A 23,709-nucleotide genomic window follows, 5' to 3' on the forward strand; every position below is an offset into this window, starting at 1 on the left:
ACCAATAAACACTTTGTCATTCATATAATTAACTAAAATTAATATTTGCTTATGATTTTTATAAAGGTAAAACAAAGTAAAATGCATACATCTAAGGGCACCGTTCTACCGGTTTTGCCAAATATATACACCTGTGTGCTCCAAATCTCTAACAGAATGTTGAGCATTGCATTCACCATAGGAAGGTCCATTATACCATCCCAGGCAATTCCTCCCCTACTCCCAGAGATTAGCTTTGTCTCTTCTAGCACTTCATATGGATTGGATCATGTGGTATTTAATCTGTGGTGCAAAACTTCTTTCACCCAGCACAATGTTTTTGAACTTATTCATTGTTATGTGTATTAATTCATTCATTTTTATCGCTGAATTATATTCTATTGTATAAATATACCACAGGTTTTATTTTTAAAAATTGATTCTCCTCTGTTTCCAGTTTTGAGTAATTATGCCTTTTATTTATAATTTCCCATATGTTTATCATTTCTCATTCTCTTTATTTCTTCTTAAAGATCTAAATTTCCATCTGAAACACCTGAAAATATCTTTATTTTGTCTTCATTCTTGAAGAGTATTTTTGCTGTATGTAGGATTCTAGTTTTACATTTCTTTTTTCTGTCAACACTTTAAAGATATTATTATACTCCCTTCTGGTTTTCATTTTTTATAATGAGAAGCCAGGGATCATGCTTATCATTATTTCCTAATATATAATGTGTCATTTTCCTTTTATTACTTTCAAGATTTTGACTATGATATACCTTACTAATATTTGACCCATGGGACTTAAAACGTATATTAGTGGTGATGTATAAAATATTTTGCTTCCTAAATTAGTTTTTTTCATCACAAATGTTAAATAATAGGTATGTGCTTTTTAACGCACTATCTCTGAAATCATTCTATAAAGAATTTTGCACATTTTGCAGATACATATAATCTTTTATTGCTTGGTTTTGGCTATTTGTACATCCATATAACTATATAACAATATACTATATATATATATATACACACACATGTACACTTATATTTACATATATGTGTACATATCTATGTGTATATAAAACATGTGCACACACATAATCCTTAATTATCTGTATTCATTTCCAGATCCATACTTCCAATTAATCCCTGAATTTTTACTTTTGGATGTTTCAGATGTATCTCAAACCCCCGAAAATGAAAAACATTTATCTTTTCCTAATCTCTAAACTATTACTTCTACCATAGTCTATATTCTCTGTATGATAGTCATATAAGCCAGATCTTATAGACTTCACTGTCAGAACCCATAATCTATGTACATGGTTAGGAATCAATTATTAAAGTGTTTTAAAATATATATATAGATATTAAGAAGCACAGCATTTTCTAGTTAAAAGTTGTTTCTATTTTTAAATAATTACACTTGCATATACTTTAAAAAATTGATATAGTTAACAGAAGAATAAAATATTAATAGTGGTCCCTTATAAGGATGCACTATAATTGTTTTAGTGGCTGCACTTGAGATATCTATTGCCTGTTTCTCTTCTTATCTATAAAAATTAAACTGCTGTGAACAATCTTGTATATGTAAATTGTTTTGACATGTGTACCTAAGGGGTAGGCTCAAATTGCTAGGGTAAAGTGTACATGTTTTCATTTAGAGAGTTAGTGCCAGATTTGTGTCTAGAACAGTTATAGCAATTTACACTATCAAAAAAGGTTTATTTAAGTGTTTTCGCATATCCTAGCCAACACTTTGCTTCATTAAACTAGGATTTCCATTTTAAATTATTATAAATAAATTAACTTATTTTTCCTTTTATAAGTTTTATTGTTTGGTTTTTAAAATTTTAATTTTATTTTGAATGTAAATAGTTGAATGACCTAGAATTTACTTGGATGCAACAAGTATATGGGGCCAAGGATAATGAATGAGAACTACCCAATTCTGAATCTTCCCATAGATGTTCTACAAACAAAAAAGAAAAAAAAAAAACACTAAATACAACATAATCATACCCAAAACTACACAAATAAATATAATAAACCTACACAAAACCCCAGCCTTGGGGCCACATGTGGCCTTCTGGATCCTCAAATGTGGTCCCTTTTCGAGGGGCCGACCTGGGGATCTGGAGGGCCACATGTGGCCTTGAGGCCGCAGGTTCCCCATCCCTCAGCATAACTAGAGGGCAGAGAATGCTCAAATTTCCAAATGCCTATAAAAGAAAAGTAAACAAAAAACTATGTGAGCAATATCTTATACTCCAAAGCCTTTATTAAAATCGGGGTATGGAGAAGAGGAAAAGTGACTGGCAGGGACTAAACCTGATTTAAAGTGATGGACAGAAAAAGAATGCCAACCTAAGTGTGAAAATCCTAAGGGAAAAGCATTTTCCACAAACTTCCTTGTATCAGTTATTGAATATTCCCTATTTTTCCACTCTGATTTGAAACAAACCACTCAATTTTTACGTGGATTCTACGTTATGCTAATGCTTTAAGTATGCTTAATGACGGTAACAGAACCAACATGGGTGAAATGAAACCATGTGATAGATCAAAACCCAACACTTAATAGTCTTAAGTCTGCTGGAGCACTGAGTTGCACCCAAGACTATAAGCAGTATCAAATGGCAAAACCAGTCCAGCAGGCATTAATAATAACTCAACCTCAAACCACCAAAAAAGTACAGCGGTAAATACTGCCGCTGGCTTCATTACTATGATTGCTCCCCAAATTTCGGAAAGTTGCTGCTGAAGCTTCTGTGTCTTTTACAGAAATGGATTATCCACTGCCCTTCTTACTTTGTGTCTTTAGATCTAAAGTCAAAATCTTGATTTGGCGCACTCAATTGGCTTGTCTGAAGTCATGTAGTCACTTCTTGGATCCAAGAAAGGCTAGAAAAGTTATTTTTTGTATCTTTTGACCCTTTCTTTCACTTCTATTGCAGTAGGTCTCCAACCATCATTCATATTAATACAATAACAAATTCCCTAAATCTAGACAGTGGTTTACCATGCTCTAAATTAATGTCCACTATGCTTGTTCACTTTCAATTTTACAAAACAGAAAATATTTTACTTTGCCAACATTTACATTAAAAACATTTCTAGACAGTCCCAACTGACATCAGTCTACTCAGTGAAGCAAGTGGTGGTTAAGTTATCCCAGTGGGTGCACTGATTTGTGGACATTTCTAACGTAGCTATACTGAAGTATCATTGTTTACACTTGCCTAAAATGTTTACAGCTTGTAAGCATTTTTTGTGGTGTAGTTTAAAGGTATCAAAATTTAGATTTCAGCACACCTGGATTAACATTTATCTCCACCATCTAACTAGCTTTACAATGATGAAGTCATGAAACTGATCACGCTCAGTCTCTTCTTCTGTAAAATGGTAATCACAAGAATGATGTACAAGAAAATGAGATAATGTAATTAGAAACATCTAGCGCAGTGCCTCAAAAATGGTAGTCACTCAATAAGCATGGCCATAATTATAATCACCACAAAAGTTTTGGTAAATATTGGCTCATACTCAAATTTGAAATTTGTTTGAAGGAGAATATTTTTTTCTATAAGAATTCACTCATTTTCCCACACTTTTGCTACTTCTGCAACTTTCAACAGATACCCAAGAGAAATGGCTTCCATTTCAATCAAAGATACATAAAATGTTGGTACAACTGGAATTTTTTAGAGTCTAAGTCTGAATTGACTTTGATACAATTATTGCCAAAAGCTTGCTTTAGCTATTCAATTTTTCAGAAAGGCAGTCTAATGGATGGATTAACTATTAATCTTTCTATATTTTTCAGGCTTTAGTGTTGTATTAAGATAGCTCACTGGAAAGCCTAGTGCCTGGACCATATTATATAAATTCCCCACAGAAATGATTTTACTGAAATATGATTTAATGATTAATAATTTATAGTCTGCACTCAACCATCGAGAAGTCGGATGCATGCCAGTTCCATTTGATAAGTGCTTGCATTTCTTTGCAATACCATAGAGAACAGCACCCACCATCCATTCATTCATCTAGTCAACAATCCAGGGTATTTTCATTCAGCACCAGAGTTATCACTAAAAGAATCTTCTGGGATAAGTGACTGGGTTGGGAGAGAGAATTAGTACTGATGAAGACAGTACTGCGGTCCAGAATTTCTGTATTGTCTGATTTAATCTGTATGACCTTGTGAGTTATATGAGGGACTCCAAATTTTACATATGAGGAAAGTAAGAATCAGGGGATGTTACTGAGGTCTCACATCTGGTGTGTGGCAAAATCAGGAGTAAAGATGAATTTACTATGGAGTGGTAACAGCAGAAGGAAAGGGAGACTATACTTAGACTATGCAATAAGAAGACAGGCTGGCAAATTGTATCCTGAGTTTTCAGTAACAGGTGTTTAAACTATTTTCATTAATGATAGCAGCTTAGCAAAAAGTTTGCAACCTCCCTTTGTGTATACTTTTAAGGACAATATATATAACAAAAATAAGTTTAATAGTGGTTGTTAGCAATCAGAATGTATCCCTAAAAATATCAAATATAAGAATTACTTTTATTGTGATCAAAAAAGACATATTGATTTTGTTAATTCAATACTGCATACGTTTCGTTTAGCTAATATATTAGGCCAGACTTTTATATCATGTGATAATCTGCAACAAATTCAGTCAAAGGATCTTAACATTAGAATTGTTCCAAAATTACAAGGTACTGACATTATCAATCAATATCTGGATCTATTTAAATCATCCCACCCAACTGTCAACAAGTCTGTGCTTCCACATTGCTAGTCAAGGGGAAGGTCTAATGCCCAAATTAACCCATTTTATTTTTGACAGCTTTTTAGAAAGCTCTTTATTATCCTGAGCCAAATCTATTTTGGTTTCAACTCATTGATCCTAGTTCATCCTTTTTGAATAATGCAAAAGTCTAATTTCTCTTCCACATGAGAATAATTCAGATACTTGGAAATAGTAAGATTCCACTAGAGTCATTTCTGCCCCAACTATATATCCTCCATTATTTTAACTTATCTGTGTATGGTGTCACTTCATTTTAATTAACATTCTGGTGCCATTTAAAGACACTCCAGTTTCTGTACATGTCTTTTGGGTGTGTTCTTGGATTACAGCACAGTAGAGAAGGACTGCCTCCTCCATCTTCCTTCAGTATAAAAAGGTTATATTAGCAGAAACAGATTAGTATAGATTTATACAGCAATGACTGGTAAGTAAAATCCTTGACAGTTTTTTCTGCTACAAAAGCACATCTATCCTTGACTGTACTTGCGGAGATGGGTTTAGTCCAAATTTCAGTCTTACATTATATTATTCTGTTAAATTTGGTACACCATTCTAAAATGTTAAATTTTATCACAATTAAAAATTCACAAATTTTATTTATTTATTGAATATATCACAAATAAAAATATTTATTGCCCACCTATTATTAATATGTGCCAATCACTGTACTAGGAATTTTCACTCGTATTATTTTATTTTATCCTTATTTAACCCAAGGAGGAATCCTAATTTTATGACTGAGAAAACAAGTTCAAAAGTATTAAGTGTTTTGACTGAGGTCTCTTAGAACATTAGTAACAGAGTTTAGGATTTGAACATAGATCTATCTAAGCTCAAACTTCCTAGTTTTATTTATTTGTTTCTTCTAGGCTATTTCTCCACTATGGCTGAAACTGTTGATGTGTTGAATAAGCCAAATAGAATAAAGAGGACTTAAGTGTGTAATGTCCATTGGTCAGCAGACTTTAGACAAAGATTCCAAGCCTTTATTAATCTGCCTGATTATAATACTATCTATCACATATCATGTTATGAGACATTTTATAAATTGACTCACTAAAGTCCAAATATATATATTTTACTTCATTTTACTTGTGAAATAATCAAGACTTGTGGTGAGAAAATAAAACATGAATAGGGCAGGGTTATGTACAAAGAAACATATCCTAAGCAACCAGTAATTGCCATAAAGCCCATGTATTTTTTAAAAAGGTTAAACAATATTCACCCAGAAAATTCAGTTCTTCACTTTTGACAATAGAAGGAACAGATTAGAAATAGCAATGCAATATCAAGCCTCAGTTGATTGCTAAAGCAGGAAACAGTAGGACTCTAAAAGCATAACAGAATCATTCAGTTATTGCCTGTGGGAGCATCACTATAGTATAATATAGTAATTAATGTTTAACAACTATGAGTTATGAAAATATTATTTAACATATATTCAAGGATTTCTGTGTAAGGAATATAACTTTGGAAGGCTCACTAAATATTTTAGAAAAAAAAAGATTTTGTATGTTAAGAGAAAACTTTAGTTGTATGTAGGTTAGGCTTATAAACTGTACTTATTCAAAGCATCTTGTCTTCCCTCGATAAAGTTTAACATATGAAGTGCTACCATAAGCATGTTTATATGTGTGTGCATATTGTATATATGAATAATTCTTAGAAAACTTTTAGTAAATCTCAGTTTTGTGCATGATATTGAGTGAGATATTTGGAAATAAGTAAATTTTAAGGTGAGCAATTTTGAGTTTTTATACCATTAGTTTGGGAAGAGAGTTCAAAGTAGAGATATGCTGGTCTTCTGAGTCCATATTCCTCTCTTTAAAATTGCCTTGTACCCTATCCCTGAAACATCTGTTGAAGGACTTGGGTATAAGCAGACATTGCTGGTGCAAAAATGCCCCTCCCGCTGGTCATAAATGACTGAAACAAGGGGAAATGAATTTATAGGTTAATCTGGGCTAATCAGAGTATGTATCTATTTACCTTTTTATTGAAACATAGATTATAGGTATACAGTGGGAACTTAAACTGAAAAATCAAATAAAGTTAAGGCTGTTGTAATATTTTGGTCTACACACATTCTCAGAAGGAAGCCATTTTGGAGGTAGAATGGAGAAGCATGAAAAGCAAAGCCCAGAAAATGTGTGATCCCATGAAAGGCATATGTAATCGTCCCAGTATTTTATTTCTGTTTTTATTTCTCATAGCACATTTATGACACAGAAATATACTATGTGTATTTTTCTTGAATAATATTTAAAATATCTCCCACTCACCATTTACTGAAGCTAGCAATGGAAGTCTGATTCTTGCAATGAGTGGTGTCCCATTAATATTAACTACCTTATCTCTTTATCACTTTTAATGAATAGGTAAGTAATTTATTAAAGTATTAAATAACTCAGTTTTTCACAACAGTGGGAAATTCTGGAGTAGAACATATGTATGTGCATACATGTGTGGTTGATTTCTGTCTTAGAAAAATCTTATAGAAGGAATTCAACTAGTACCAGCACTGCAAGAGAAAATATACAGATACAAAATGCCACAATATCAAGTACAAAATTTCTTACCCTTAATTACAATAATAAAATTACAAAGAAGGTTTAGGCAAACAAATAAAGAAAAATAAATCATTCAACATTGATCACTTGAAGAGTAAATTTTAATAGGAATTAGACTGGAGCAAATCAGCAAAGGACATATTTGTATTCGTGAAAAATAAAAAGGTTCATGAATAGGAATTCAAGTAATTATATTTGATGAACACAATTTTGAATGGCCTGTGGGATGACTTGAATAGGTTAAGACTAGACTTGAAATATGTGAAGACTACTAGAGCATCTCAAATATAGAATTACAAAGATGACTATCTTCCAGTAGGTATATAAATAGATATTAATAGTATTCACGATTCATAATGGAAAATTGCTGAAAGAAAATTATTTTGTGTAGAGAGGTTGATGACAGAGAGAAAAACGTCACAAGTAATTTTCAAGGTATTGAATTTGAGTTTTTATTTCTACAATAGCTCAGATGTTAAAGAGTGATTCTAATCAAGTACAAAGACAATGAATTTTAGTTTTACCTGTTAAGCTGCTTACCATTGGCGAAATTACCACATAGGCAGCTGGAAGAAGAAAAGGTTTTGAAAAATGTACTTGGTCAATAGTCATTTGAATATAGTAATTGAAACTTTGTGTTTGTCCATGCATTCATCAGAATCATGGCTATAATAGGGGAGGAAGGCAGAATGTTAAGGGGTATGAGAGTTAAAATTTGGGTTAAAATTTGACCTGTGTTAAAAATGAGACAAGGGAAGTAATCAGAGATATAAAAGGAGATACAGAAGAGTGGGCCCCAGATCTGAGAAGACTAAGTTTAGGCAAAGAAAGTAGAGTCAATCGTTAAATACAGCTCACAGGGAAATAATTGCATTTGTCTCTGAAAAAAAAAAGAAAGATCTCTAGCAACCTTTGAATTCTTTTATTAGAGTGGAGAAGTTAAAAGCAGATTTCAGTAAAAAAATAAAAAAGAGTGTTCAGAAGATGAGTAAATGAAGCAATCGCGTTATTCATGAAATTACAAATTAATTCTGATATTAAGTACAGTAATACTCAGAACAACTTAGATTTCTACAAAACTCAGGAATGTGTTCATTAAATGAGTTCATGTATTCACTTTGCTGATCTCTAGTTTTCATATCCCAACCTTTTTAATTTTCAGTTTTTCTTAATATGCCCACTTTTATATAGAATTAAAGAAAATTAATTTATTACAGGTACAAAATTGGAAATGTTGGCTTCACCGGAACCTAAGGGCCTTGTTCCCTTCACTAGAGAGTCTTTTGAACTTATAAAGCAACGTATTGCTAAACAACACAGTGAGGAACATGAAGAAGAAGATTTAAAGGCAAACAGTGATTTGGAAGTTGGCAAAGAGCTTCCATTTATTTATGGAAACCTTTCTCGAGGAATGGTGTCAGAGCCCTTGGAAGATGTGGACCCATACTACTACAAGAAAAAAAATGTGAGAATTAATTGAAATTATTCTGACTACATTTTTATTTTATTTCCATACATACAAAAAATGTAATTGAGACAGGGTATAAAAATAGAATGAAGAACAGGGAAGAGCTAATTTTAAATTGTACAGAACTGCACAAGATATTTCATTTGGGGCACACACATATTTCAGATTTTTATCAAAACTGATGTCTTACCTGGTTGAGTAGTTTATTTTGGGTGACTTTACTTCTTAATATAGGTACCGATATGCCTTAATGTAAATGACTTGTTTTAAGGAAACATGATGATTGACTATTTACGGTTATCAATTTTAAAGTAACTATAAAATGTCTAAAATATGCAAAACAATTTAAAATGTTCAACTTAATGAACTTACTCAGAAATTAGGAAAGTAAATCCAACCTGTGTCTTATTTACAATTTTTATTCATTCATACATGCATACATTCAAACCTTATCTTATGTTTAGAGTGATTTGAGGCACCTATTTACATATGTACAATCCCAGAACAAGTACAAAATGCTAAATGATAAATATGAATAATTATGTTTTAAAAAAGTAGAGCTCTTTGTGAATCAATGAACTTGGAATAGTCATTAAGGAAGTAGAATTTGTGTAAATAGTTTGAAGAACACTTCACATTTTAATAAGGCAAAGGGAAGACTCTGTGAGCAGGAAAGAACAAAGATTGATTCTGGAATGGGGAAAGGACAGAATGATGCTCTAACTGGAAACTTAGCTATGTTGCAAGTTGTAGGATGTAAGATTAGGTAATGGAGATATCAACGTGAATTTAATATGGTGATCAAAGGGACTGATATGATTAATGCAAAGTTTAAGTAAATTTAATCTGGCAGATTTTGGAATTACTATTGCACGGAAGAGATAGGGTCAGAAAGGTGAAACAAGAGAGAGAGTAATCCAGACTTGATGTCCAGAGACCTGGATTATAGTAGCAGAGGAGAGAGAGAACACACTTGAGAAGAAACAGCAGGATTTGACTAATTTAAAAAGCCAAGGTTTTTAGTTTGGAAAAATGGTGGTGACATTGACAAAAGGAAATAACTATAGAAAAGATCAAATTTGTAGAAGGTGAGGATTAGCCCCACAGTGGGCAAATGTTATTCGATATTCTTGTGGAACATTCAATGATATTATAATATCAAATGCGCGACATGGAATTGAACCGAAGTCTCTCACAGAGGACAAAGTGATTTTTTTATAACTACAACCTTTTGGAATACTTTTTGTGGTGGAAGAGTATTGACATTTTATAGTAGAAGTGTGTGTGTGTGTGTGTGTGTGTGTGTGTCCGTGTGTGTGTGTGTGTGTGTGTATATATATACATATACATATATATATATATATGCACACTAAAAAAGACATGTGCAATATGTAACATTAGCTAGGAAACACTTGCATAATCTTGAGAACATTTTAGTGAAAGTGTAAGTTAAGTCCTCACTCATCCCAATCATCTCTGGATTCAGTTTTTGCTCTGCTTACATCATAATAATTGATATGGCACAGTAACTTTAGGAGTAGCTGCAATGTAGCAGAGTTGGGAGTACCCTGTGGTGTACACAGGCATGGTAAGCAAAACAGTGTTTGTTATTGAAGATAAAACTAAGAATTTTGAAAAATAAAGCAAGGCGTGGAGTTATTCATGGTCTAGTTTTTATGAAACACCTGGGGCAAAAACAGCAAGGATAGCTTAGTATAAAAAGTGCTATTATCAATGATGCCAGTCTATTTAAACTTTTAAGTTATATTCAGTTTATTCTGTTAAAGAGGACATGAAACAAATAAAATAATTTCATCTTTTAAAATTTGAAAATTATTATATCTGGAATTAGTCATCTCTTTACAATGAAGAATTTAATGCTTTAATATTCCAATATGTTAGGTTTATATGATATAAATTTCTGGTTTAGATGCATCTAAATTATCTATCAAACAAATTGGGCTTCGTTTTATAGAATATGTTTCTTTCTGTTTCAAAGTATTAGGAGGTACAAATAATTTTGGTTACCTGGATTACTATTATAATGCTTGAGTTATGGTTCTAAGACGGCCCATTACTCAGACATTGTTCATTGTACCGATTAGGTAGGTTTTCACCCATCCCCTCTACCCACGTCCCCCTGGTTGATTTCCACTGAGTTTTAGTTTCCTCTATGCACATTTGTGCTCATGGGTTAGCTACAATTTAATATTTTTAAATATTATCATATTAGTATTTAATATAATTTAATTTAATATAAAATATTGAATATAACATAAAATATTAAATATAATATATTAATATTTAATATAATATTAAATATAATTTAATGTTTTTCCATTCTTTAGATACTTCACTTAGGGTAGTGGTCTCCAGTTCCATCCAAATTGCAAAAGGCATTAAGTCATCCTTCTTTATAGCTAAGTAATATTCCATGGTGTATATATACCACATTTTGTTAATCCACTCATGAACTGATGGACATTGAGTTGATTCCACATGTTCGCAACTGCAAATTGTGCTGCAATAAAAATTCGAGTGCAGGTGTCTTTTTGATAAAATGACTTCCTTTCCTTTGGGTAAATACCCAGTAGTGGGATTGCTGGATCAAACAGTAGGTTGACTTTTAATTCTTTGAGGAATCTCTGTACTGTTTTCCAAAGAGGTTGTACTAATTTGCAGTCCCACCAACAGTGTATAAGTGTTCATTTCTATCTGCATCCACACCAGCATCTATTGTTTTTGGACTTTCTAATAAAGGCCATTCTGACTGGGGTAAGGTGATATCTCATTGTGGTTTTAATTTGCATTTCCCTGATGATTTTTCCCTTTATCTTCTACTTTTTCTGCTTTGCAGTTTTCCTCCATGAGATCCCTGGCAGGCTCTGACACCTGTATCTATGATCCACATCCACTGTGTGCCTCTTCTCCACTTTCCTTTGTCAGAATTTCTATCTTTTCTCTGGGATGGTCTGACAAGTGATGTTTCTAGTCAACCATCTTCTCCCCTTCCCTATTTTATAGAATATTGTTAATGATTCATGTACTGTTTCAATGCATTAGATCTTCTTTACTACTATACTCCCACATTTGCTTTGCTCTGACATAAAATCTAACTTTTTTTTACATTCATTAAATCATGAGATAAACCACCTCTGATACTTTTAAATGCGTCTCTGCAAGCCATAGGGATATAGTGTTCTTCCTATTGCATTAGTTCCGTGGAGAAACCTGGGGATGTGGTGTATGGCAAACAACTTTCTTGAGTATAACACTAGGAAAACAAAACAAAAATCACAGATAAGCGGGTATGCCTAAGCATTAATAAAAACAGTTAAATGTTTTTCCATTTGACTTAGTCTATAAAAGAATATCAAAAGGAAGAAAAGTATAACTATTAGAATTCAAAACTGTAATAATCATTAACACATTGCATAATTGATGAGATTGTAGTTCTGAGTTCTAATTTCACTTGATTTTTTTTTCTTACAGACTTTCATAGTATTAAATAAAAACAGAACAATCTTCAGATTCAATGCTGCTTCCATATTATGTACATTGTCTCCTTTCAGTTCTATTAGAGGAACAACTATCAAGGTTTTGGTGCATCCATATCCTTTTCTATTGGCTTGTTGACTATGGTTTAAACTGTACTAACACCAAATGCAACTATACTATTATTCAAATTTTGATGCAGCATTTTTATCTTTTGAAATTATATGTCATGTTAGGTCATATTGAAATCTGGATTATACTTCATTTCGTGTTCCACATTTGAAAATACATATAAAATATATTTTCTAGTACACACATCAGTAAATATTAGCAAGTACCAATCCCCATTGTTGTTCAATATGATTAAGTTATTAAGAATTTTTTTCTTTTTTCTTTTAAAATATTAAGGGGGTAAAAAAAAAAAAAAACCCTGGTAAGAACCATTCCAGTTCAGAAGGTCATGCATTACAAAGAGTATTAGTGATAGAGTGAATGACTGATAAAACTTTTATAACACACACAAAGAATATTTTATCTTGGGCGTATAAATATAAACAGATTACAGGAAAGTATCTTTTCCAGTATTATTTATTATTCCTTAACCATAACCTACCTTTTTCCGACTATTAATTTTAATCAGTGTCCTGACTGATTGCGTATTTATGTCCATGACCAATTTGCCAAAATGGGGACCAATAGTAGAGTAAGTTATGTAATTTTATTATATATAATATGATGTATAATTATATTTTATTTTTAACACTTAAGATTTTAATTTGATAAACATTAAATTATGTGATATACTATATTTTCTAACATTATGTAATTTAACATTTACTAATGTTTAATATAATATTTCAATGCCTCAGGCCTTTTTGCAATTGCAACTCTACCCCTGATTTGCTTCTGACTCAAATAAATCTTATTTCTTTCAATTTATTAAGAAAACTATTACTTTCTCTTCCTTTCTGTTCTACTTTTCTGCTCTTTCCTAAGGGATGGAAGTCTAACTTGCATTAGACTATAATGATGGAAAGGCTCATTAAATTTTCTCAGGGAAAAAGGCCTTTCTTAAAGTTACCTCTTAAGCTTTAACTCTGTTCTTAAAACTAATTGACTTTGGAAAGTAGCTACAATACTGATTCAACATAAAAAATCCTTGTATATGTGTATAATAAAATTATATCTTGCAAATTTCTTTAATTATCATTAAGTTAATTATTATACAATCCCTATAGGCAGCAAATTAGATATTTGCTGTTTTCATCATTTACTTAGATAATATATAAAGAGAATCACCTATGAACTTGGACTTACTGAAAAAATTTAATAGTCAAATTTCATGGCTAATGCCGTAAGACTTGGGCTAAGGTTCAAGGAACACTTGTTGATTGTTGTCTAATTGACTGGTGGTTAGTTGGTTTTGGCCTGCCAAGGAGACCTGGTCTCAACTTTCTGATAACTTATTCTCAAATACTAGATGGTTATCATAGACATATTATAGTATTTCAGATGTACCAATGTGTCATTCTCACCTTTAATATTTATATCAAAATTTTTCTGCAGGAATACTTTGCTTGGAATTTACACATTTGAAATAATTGTAAAACTCTTTGCAAGAGGTGTCTGGGCAGGATCTTTTTCTTTCCTTGGTGATCCATGGAACTGGCTCGATTTCAGCATAACTTTGTTGGAGTAAGTATTTCTTTAAATTACACACATCTTAATGTTGTACTAAGCAAATGCTTCATAAAAAATAATCGGGGTCTACAAACATTTCTCCTGCAAATATATTGCAAGTGAAGACTATTTCAAAGTCATAGTCATAATGAGTTCTCTCAGGCAGTTGTCTCTGAGTGAGTACTCAGAAGATGCAATGAAAATGAAAAGAATGGGATATTTTCTGTTTTCTACCTGGAGCAAGAATGCTAGAGACTGAATTTGTACATTTTATGTTATTTTTTTCACTGAGCAGTGAGCAGAGAATTCCCCGAATAATTAGGAGAGGATCCTAACATATTCCATTCTCAATCCCCACATTGCCAGTAGACCAGTAGATATGCTAGATATCAGAATAAATGTATCTTAAACATCCACTCCACCCCAAACACTTTTCTTTAGTGTTACATACAATTTTAATGATTTTGTGTCTATTTATTTTTTCAAACTTCTATTTAGTGTATTCTGTTTTATAGCTATGGATAGGATCAGGGCATCAAACCTCTATTAAAAACAATTTAAAATGATATTCTATTTATAGGGTTTTGGTCAATTTTAAAATAACCTTTATAAAGAGCATAAATAGTGTCCTCCATGTTGAACTCAATCTAAAATAATACCTCATATCATTGTAATTATTACCATTACTACTTTTACTGTTATTACCATTTATTTCTGCTACTTTTGCTGTTGCTGTTAGCTAATGCTTAGCAAGCCCTTACTATATGCCAGGTGCTCCTCTATGCACTTTACATATGTTAACTCATTAAATCCCCACAAAAAGCCTCTGAATCAGGAAGTATTATTAACTCCACCTTACAATTGAGGAAACTAAGGCAAGAAAGATTGAAGTAATTTTTCCATGTCGCACAGCTAGTGAATGGTGAAGCCTAGATTTCTACACAGGCAACTGGGCTCCAGAGTCTGTGCCTTTAACCAATACACAGTTTGCCTTCTACCATCATCATCATGCTCCATCATCACCATCATCATCGTCACCATCATCACTATCATCATCATCTTCATATCATCTCTGTCATAATCATAAGTTTAAATACTTAAAAGGAATTTCATTCCTTAAAAATGCCAGCTATTAATTTTTCTTATTTTAACTTTTTTTCAGTAATCATATTAAAAAATATTTGTGGATATAATATAAAATATTTGATATGAAATTAAGAGTATTCACAGTGTCAAGCTTTTGTAAATTCTCATAATGTAAGTTTGTAGGTTTATATTTAACCTGGCCAACTTGCACTGTGGTAATCTTTGTCTTCCAGTCAATGATAAAACTATATGCAAAAGTGGAATAATGTGAGCAAAGGAATTGTATGAATATAGGATTTTAAAAGTATGTTTCAAAAAGTATAAAAAGCCAAAGATAAGTAGCATAGACTCAGTATGACCTCTAAATACTTTAATTCCACAGGCTTATAACAAGATATTCACCTCTGAACTTCATTCTAATGCTTCAAACTGCAAGAACTTTGAGAATTTTGAAAATTATTCCTTTAAGCCCAGGTAAGAAATGGCATTGAATTCCTTTTCCTCATTTTGTTTTATGTACTGTCATATATTCATTTGAACTCCCCTGTTGTTGTTCAGAGACAATGTAAAATTGAATAATGTTTCCACTTGGGATTTAATAAGTTATCTGATTGTTCAGTTTATTTGTCACTCCAAGAAAGGCAAGGAAAAAAATATATTTGACTGTTGTTCAATACTTAACCTATAGACATCAATCAAATATATTTTTAATTTTTAATTCTTATATCTTAAGTATGAACTTATAAAATTGTCCATAGAATTCTGAGGTAAATAGCAGTCTAGACAGATGTCTAATCTGCCTCCTTCTTTTCCTCATCACATCAAGAAACCAGTTGAAATGAACAAAGTAATATACAATAAAATAAATATAAAATAAGTACCCTTTGCTCTGAGTGCTTGGATAGTGTGCACTTCACGTGCCACAAAATTCAGGGAGGTTCTGGTACATCCGCTAGAGCTGTGACTACTTTGATGGAAGATACTGAAGACTAATTTACAGCTCCCATTTCTGAAGATATCCTAGAGGGAACCCAGCAATACCACCTAATGCATTGCTCTGAATGAATAAAAACAATCAGATAAGAACGACTCCACTCAGAATCTCTTGGCTACTGTGAGTCAGAAGTATTAGGAAATAGTTGTATCAAGAAACAGATGTAACAAAACCAAAAATAAGGTCTATAGGTAACTTTTTTGGACCGGAACTCTAGGATCAAGGCCAGACAGATGTATGCTGTGACTTGAAGATGAGGATGAACAAAACAGACAAGCAGATTGGAGGATGTGGTGATGGATTCATAACCTGTGAATATATTAAAACATTGACTCGTACACATTAAACTGGTGAATTGTAGGGTGTGTGAATTACATCTCAATAAAGCTATTTTTTTTTTTTTTTTGAGACAGAGTCTCGCTCTTTTGCCCGGGCTAGAGTGAGTGCTGTGGCGTCAGCCTAGCTCACAGCAACCTCAAACTCCTGGGCTTAAGCGATCCTCCTGCCTCAGCCTCCCGAGTAGCTGGGACTACAGGCATGTGCCACCATGCCCGGCTAATTTTTTCTATATATATTTTAGTTGTCCAGATAATTTGTTTCTATTTTTAGTAGAGACAGGGGTCTCGCTCTTGCTCAGGCTGGTCTCGAACTCCTGACCTTGAGCCTCGGCCTCCCAGAGTGCTAGTAAATAAAGCTATTTTTAAAAAATGGTCTGTGGCGGCAGCTTTACCACATCTAGTGAAGGAAACAAGTAGTGAGATTGACCCTGGTAGGAATTTCCAGAACTTTGGCTCCCCTAGTACTTACAAATAGTTACTAGAATGAAAGACTGCATCACCTGCATTTTCATCTTAGGATCAGAGGTAAGGATTATAACAGAAATCAGGTGAATTTAAGTTAATACTTGAAGAATTCTTTCAGTAGTGTTGGAGTTCAGAGGCCAGTAGGGACTTACCGCTGTGTTTTCAAGGGATACTGTACAAGGCACATACCAGCAATATGGAGTGTATGAAAATATTTTGCAATAGAGAAAAACAAGCATACTATTTAATATAAAGAAACTAATCGTCTTTCTTTAAAAAAAATATTGTGCTTAAGGCATAGAAGCATCTTAAGCTTAAGGCATAGAAAACATCTATTTTGTAGTCTCAATAGAAGAAAACTTTGACTCTCCCAAGAAGATGAAAATGTGACGATAAAATAGGCAAACACAAATAACTTTAAGACAAAAATATGATAAAAGTTATAATACTCTAGTGAATATTAAATGGTAATAGAAACAGTAAAAAATTAGTGTATGAAACAAGCATAATTGTGTAATGAAAGACTAGGGATGTTCTGTATTAATACAGTAGAATAAAAAATGGGATGGATTAATGTAGGAGAGAAAACTTGATTCCATCTTATGGATAACTGGTGATTCTGAAAAAAGGCCAGAATAAATGTAAAAGGCAAATTATTCAAAAATACAGTAGAAAAAAATCTAGATTTATTAACTGGAGAAAGACTTTACAAATGAACTGGAGTATACCCATCTTGTACTAGATTAAAAAATAACTAGAAAATACATTTACATATTATAAACTTTCATAAATTTAAAACATTGAAGAATAAAAGTATTATAAAACCCTACAAACAAAAAATCAGAGAAGCAGGTTTAATGGAAAAGTTATCCTTAGACCTCTTGGCACTATTAAACTTGAGAAGGCAGTGGAGTTTCAGTGGGGGGAGTGTAGGCAGGGAGGTTGAAACATGGAATTCTATATCTGTCTGTCTTTTATATGTGAAGTCAACAGAAAGATATCCTCAGCCACGCAAAAGTCCTGAAATTGTACACGTGTGTCTTTCCCAGATATCTGCTGAAAAATGTATGAAAATATAATATTAGATTTCATTTCAAAATTCATTGCAATGAGCTCTGAAATCATTTCAACAGAGAATGGATTACAAATTACTTCTGTTAGTGGGTTGCAAAATAGGATGAAAATATTATAAATCAGAAGTTACAACATGGACATCTGCAGGTTATTCTTGAACTAGGGATATATTTTGTTTGTGTTTTAGAAAACTTTAAAATAGTTACCAACATTATAAAAATTCTGGTCATTTTATCTAAGTTAACTTGGATGAATTGTCAGCATGCATTCACCTGTGCCTCTGAATGGAAACCACCTGCTGTAGCTGGGGAGCAGCTGCCCTTTGAAATTAGGCGTATTCATTCAAATCCCCTCAACTCCCTATTTGCATGAATTTATGCTTCCTGTCAAGCCTTTGTAAGGATTTGAATGTTACCCTTCCTCTAAATCATGAAAGACAATATATAATGTAAAAAAATAATAATTCAACAAGTATAACTAGGACACAAGTCCTAAATGACATTAACAACTGAGAAATGGGAATACAGAAAAGTGAGAAAGTAAATATGGTTATTTTCTTATATAGTGGGACTAGAGTAGATACAGCCTTATTTCTGAAGTATAGATTTGCATGTGATTCAAAATAGGAACTTTAATTTTATAAAAGTTTTCAAAACAGATGTATTTTTTCTAAAATAGTAAAGAAAAAATTAGTTTAGAAAGGCTAGGAAACAGTAAATCATAAGGAAAATATAGAAATCAAATAATAAAATGGTAAAGGTATATCCAAAAGTAAAGCTCATTTTCAAAAATAAATGCAATTGGGTTAAATATTTTCTGTCAAGGGGGCAGAAACTTTAATATCAAATCAGATATAAAATTAAACTCTAAGATACATAACTAAACACAATGATAAGTTAAAAAGAAAGAGGAAGTTATACCAGAAAATTAAAATCAAGATTGGCATGTGACCTGGACATTTCTAACAATAATATGAATGATAGATAATAATGAAAATTATTAATAAATTTAATTCTGTAAAAATTTGATGGTGACAGTTTTTATCTTCAAACAAAATGTTGCTACTAAAATTAAAGCTCCACAAGAAACTGAGTATACTGTGGACATATATATGTGTGTGTGTATATATCCATATATGTATACGTATTTTATAGTCTTATTTAAGAAATACTCTTCTTAAAAATAATTCTAACAAAAAATATGAAATAAATTTCAGAATACAAGTATACAGAGGACTCATTACAGTTACCAAATAAGTACACAATGGAAATATACATACTTTTAAAGTTTATGATGGTAACCACAGAAATTACTTTAAAGTGATCCTATATTGGCAACAATGTTTTTTTAAATGCCCCAGTTTTAGTGAAAGCTTATAGCCTGATTTACACCTGGTTCAAAATCTCTTAAAAACAATTTGAACATATGTATCAACACTTAAACATGGTTGTATATTCGACACAGAAATTCTATTATATTTCTAATATAATACTTCAAAAGACTTGCTGATAGTTAAAAAAAAAACATAATGGTATAATCTCAAGTGCTACAAGCAGGCTATAAACACATATTTCAGTGTAATGTCCAGAAAAATTATATATTTAATCTAGATTTTCACATTTCTTTTGCCACAGAATGACTTTATTTCCATCCTATCCTATTTCACTCAAGAAATCTAATCAGCTGAGGTCATTTAAAAAACAGATATTCAATTCTCACAATAATATACGAATTAGGTATTATTATTCCCGTTTTCAAGATGATAAACCTGAGGCATAGAAATGCTGGTATTAATAACTTGTTCAACATCACAGAGCTAATATATTTACATTCATTATTGAGCTTATAACATGGGTGGATGGTATAAGAAGTAGTAACCAAGACAGAAAGGCTGTTGTTCTTTATATAGTAAAAAGAAACAAACAACTAATTTGAAATATTGTGTTCGAATTATTTCATCAGATGTTATAAATTAGCAATAGTATAGAAACCTCAAGGTTTCGTTGATTATTTATTAGATCTAAATAATGAGAATTAGATTATAAGACACAAAGCTGTTGGTTTCAATGGAGCATACATTGCCATGGAAGAAGTTTGCAAATGCTGCTTTACTAAGATGTTTTATTTTACCAAAAAAAGAAAACCCTCTTTCTCTTTTCAGGTCTGCAGTCCCTTGTAGGGATCCTGATGCGTTGCTTGAAGAAACTCACTGGTGTCATTATCTTAACTCTATTTTTCCTGAGCATATTTTCTCTAATTGGAATGGGGCTCTTCATGGGCAACCTGAAGCATAAATGCCTGCGATGGCCCCAAGAAAACGAAAATGAAACTCTGCACAACAGAACCGGAAATCCATATTACATTCGAGGTAAGAATCACTTGCCATCTAAGTCAAAAAGTAAAACTTTTCTTAAAGGCAGAGCAGTCTTCCCAGAAATGTTGAACACTCAACGTTTTGCTGGACTTCAAAGGCTTTTAGGCCTTTGCATCAGATGCTCAATAAAAAAGGCCAGGATATTTGCTCCTTTCTTCTCATCTGGAAAGAGAGATGTTTATCTTCTTTGGAGATCAAGTGGACTTCAGATATGCTGCTAACTCAAGATTTGATGCAGACTATCATTTTTTGCCTATTTTTCAGAAACAGAAAACTTTTATTATTTGGAAGGAGAAAGATATGCTCTCCTTTGTGGCAATAGAACAGATGCTGGGTAAGTGGTATTGTTTTCTTCTATCAGGCCAGTATCACCTGTCAGTACTACTTATTGAATGATTATTGGTTTTACTGTCAGTTCCCATCTGATTACATTATCTCATTTTATCATCAAAACCATGTGAAGAAGTTGTCTTAGTGCTTTCGGGCTGCCATAACAAAATGCCATAGGATGAGTAGTTTAAAATCAACAGCAATTTATTTCTCACAGTCTGGGAGGCTAAGTCCAGGTGAAGGTGCCAGCAAATTTGGTGTCTGGTGAGGGTCCACTTCTGGCTTAGAGATAGATGGTGTCTTTTTGCTGTGCCCTCACATAGCAGAAGGGTCAAGGGGTTTCTCATGGGCCTCTTGTCTAAAGGCACTCGTCACATTCATGGGGGCTTCACCCCCGTGACCTAATCACCTCTCTAACCTTGGGGGTTAGAATTTCAACATACAAATGTTGAGGGTACACAGACATTCAAATCATAGCAGAAGTATGCAATATGGAATACTATTAATCAAATTTTATAGAAAAAGCAATAGGCAGACTAGCAAAATAATTTATTCAAGGTCAAGAAGCTAGCAAATGGCAGAGCTAAGACTTAAGGATTTGATCTTCTGTTTTTATTGTGCCTCAGAACCAGTGAGAATTACCAACATATACAATGTGAATCTATTCTTTGTCCAGAAGCTTTCAGAGAAAAGAAATGTTAAAGATATGCTGCTATTTCACTTATTTCATGTCCTACATACCTTTTATGGCTATAATTTACATTAATAAAAACACTTGTTCTTAAAAACAGTGTGTATAAATATTTTTTCAGCGAAATGACAAACTCTCATGTCTTAGTGTCCTATAATTTCAGATGAAAATTATAATCCAGAAGAAGGTAGAAATGGGGCCTTTTTCAGCAGTGACTCATGTAATTTCCTTCTGTTGCTTTGGTCAGCTGGGATGACTGGGCAGCCACCCAGAGGCTCAGCTCTTTCTTAGGCTCTGGGGCCCAGATTGACATTAGGCACATGGGGGAGAGGAGCACGAGTTATATAGTTTAGTTAAATTCAAGTGATTTAGACATTTTATCACATGCTCAGCACTTTTTTTTTTTTTGCCCAGTTTCTGTTGCACTTACTTTCTCTTCTCAAATCCAAATTGTGAACCCATCTCTTTTGTCCCATCTTGTATCAGCTAATCTTTTTATGTACATTCCAAACTCAACTATGACCTAAAATGCATTTTGAAGGTACTGGGTCATGGATATTCAGAAAGCCGTGATGTATTTCAAGTCAAAAAGAGAAAGTCATGCAGTGTTTCACCTGTGGCGATCATACCTTGCTGCATGGTAAACTCCTCCAAAACTTTGTGGCTTAGGACAGCAACAAAACTTCATCTACTCAGACTCTATAGGTCAGCAATTTAGCAAGCCCCAGTGCACCAGTGCTTTTAAAACTCTTCTTGTTCCATTAACACATGTCTAAAACAAGTCACATGACCCAACCCAGAATAACGTGGGAGGGAACTGCACAAGGGCTTAGAGAGAGGGAAGCATGATTTATTGGGCCACTACTGTAATAAGTGACCACAGCACCAAAGCCCCTCAGTACATAAAAGTTATGAGGATGCCCTGAAAGGAAATGAAATAAATATTTAATCTGTTCTATCTCCCCAAGTGCATACTGCGTATAAATTATTGATGTGATAAATATTTTCTCACCCTTAAATAATGGGCTCCAAAGGTTTGAGATGAGATCATTTGAAATTAAAGCTCTATTACTGCAGTTTTATTTTTATCAGTACTATTTTCCACCAGTTATACTTTCACTGTGACGTTCAGATACTCCCCCTTTGATAATGAGTAGTAAGACGATAGTTAATACAATGCATTGCATTCTTGAAATTTTCTAAGACAGTAGGTTTTAAATATTCTCACGACAAAAAATAAGTATGTGAGATAATGCATATGTTAATTAGCTCAATTTAGCCATTCCACAATGTATACATATTTCAAAACATCCTGTTGTACACAACAAATATATACAATTAAATTAAAATTATAAAATTTTAATTTTCAGTGAAAAAAGAAATACAAAAAAAGGCTTGGCAAAAACCACTTGTGAAGCCTTATTTTAGCTTAATTAACACTGCTCACTTACATCAACTTAAAATCAAACTGATTTGTGGCATTTTGACTGGAAATTGGGAGAAGACTAATTACTTCCTGTGGAAGAGGGAGCCCTCTATTATTCATGGACAGATGTTCTATGTTTATAAATTGATCATAACCCGAAAATCACCTAACAGTAAGCAGTGTTTCTTTTCTTTCTCTTCTTTAGTCAGTGTCCTGAAGGATATGTGTGTGTAAAAGCTGGCATAAATCCTGATCATGGCTTCACCAATTTTGACCATTTTGGCTGGGCCTTATTTGCCCTATTTCGGTTAATGACCCAGGATTACCCCGAAGCACTTTATCACCAGGTGAGAACAGAGAGAATCTGCCCTGCACTTAAGAATGGCACCATGCCCGCCCTTCTAAAGTAATGGTCAAATGTAATTTTCTTTTTTATTAAACTTTTATGTGGAGAAGAGTTTGAGGACAAAAGAAAAGAGAACCAGAGTTACTGAATGTCAAACTATATGTTGGCTGCTGTGCCAGGTTTGTGCTTTTGTGTGTGATATCTTATTTAATCTTTGCAATAATTCAACACAGTCGGTTTGTGTGTGTGTGTGTGCATGTGTGTCTATGTCTATACTTGCTTTTTACATGAAGACACTGAAATTCGATGAGGTTGGGTAGCTGCCCAAAATTTACAACAGGTGAACAAGTGAGAGCTCAGATTATTGTCCCACTCCAAAGCCTGTGATATTATACATTTGATATTAACTAAGTAAAGAGCATTTCTAGGTACTAATTCTTCAGTTAAAACTCTTTGAATTTATGAGGTTACCATGTATTAAACAATTGTTTATTGTATATGTAGAATGTTCCAATTCTCTTTATTCTTCTATTTCTTCTCATTCCATTTTACTGTT

General features: G+C 32.8%; 1 protein-coding gene across 1 annotated transcript in view; it reads left to right on the top strand.

Annotated features, from left to right (window-relative positions):
* The window catches only part of SCN7A (sodium voltage-gated channel alpha subunit 7), an 82,786-nt gene that overhangs the window by 11,459 nt on the left and 47,618 nt on the right, over positions 1 to 23,709 (top strand). The window contains exons 2-9 of the mRNA XM_045559277.1: positions 8,604 to 8,851; positions 12,347 to 12,465; positions 12,963 to 13,052; positions 13,916 to 14,044; positions 15,498 to 15,589; positions 20,148 to 20,354; positions 20,625 to 20,694; positions 23,013 to 23,154. Coding sequence (XP_045415233.1) covers positions 8,618 to 8,851; positions 12,347 to 12,465; positions 12,963 to 13,052; positions 13,916 to 14,044; positions 15,498 to 15,589; positions 20,148 to 20,354; positions 20,625 to 20,694; positions 23,013 to 23,154 — 1,083 coding nt within the window. The 5' untranslated portion in view covers positions 8,604 to 8,617. The remainder of the gene's footprint in view (positions 1 to 8,603; positions 8,852 to 12,346; positions 12,466 to 12,962; positions 13,053 to 13,915; positions 14,045 to 15,497; positions 15,590 to 20,147; positions 20,355 to 20,624; positions 20,695 to 23,012; positions 23,155 to 23,709) is intronic.

The sequence above is a fragment of the Lemur catta genome, chromosome 8 (assembly GCF_020740605.2).
Source record: "Lemur catta isolate mLemCat1 chromosome 8, mLemCat1.pri, whole genome shotgun sequence".
In the NCBI taxonomy this organism is placed as follows: Eukaryota; Metazoa; Chordata; class Mammalia; order Primates; family Lemuridae; genus Lemur; species Lemur catta.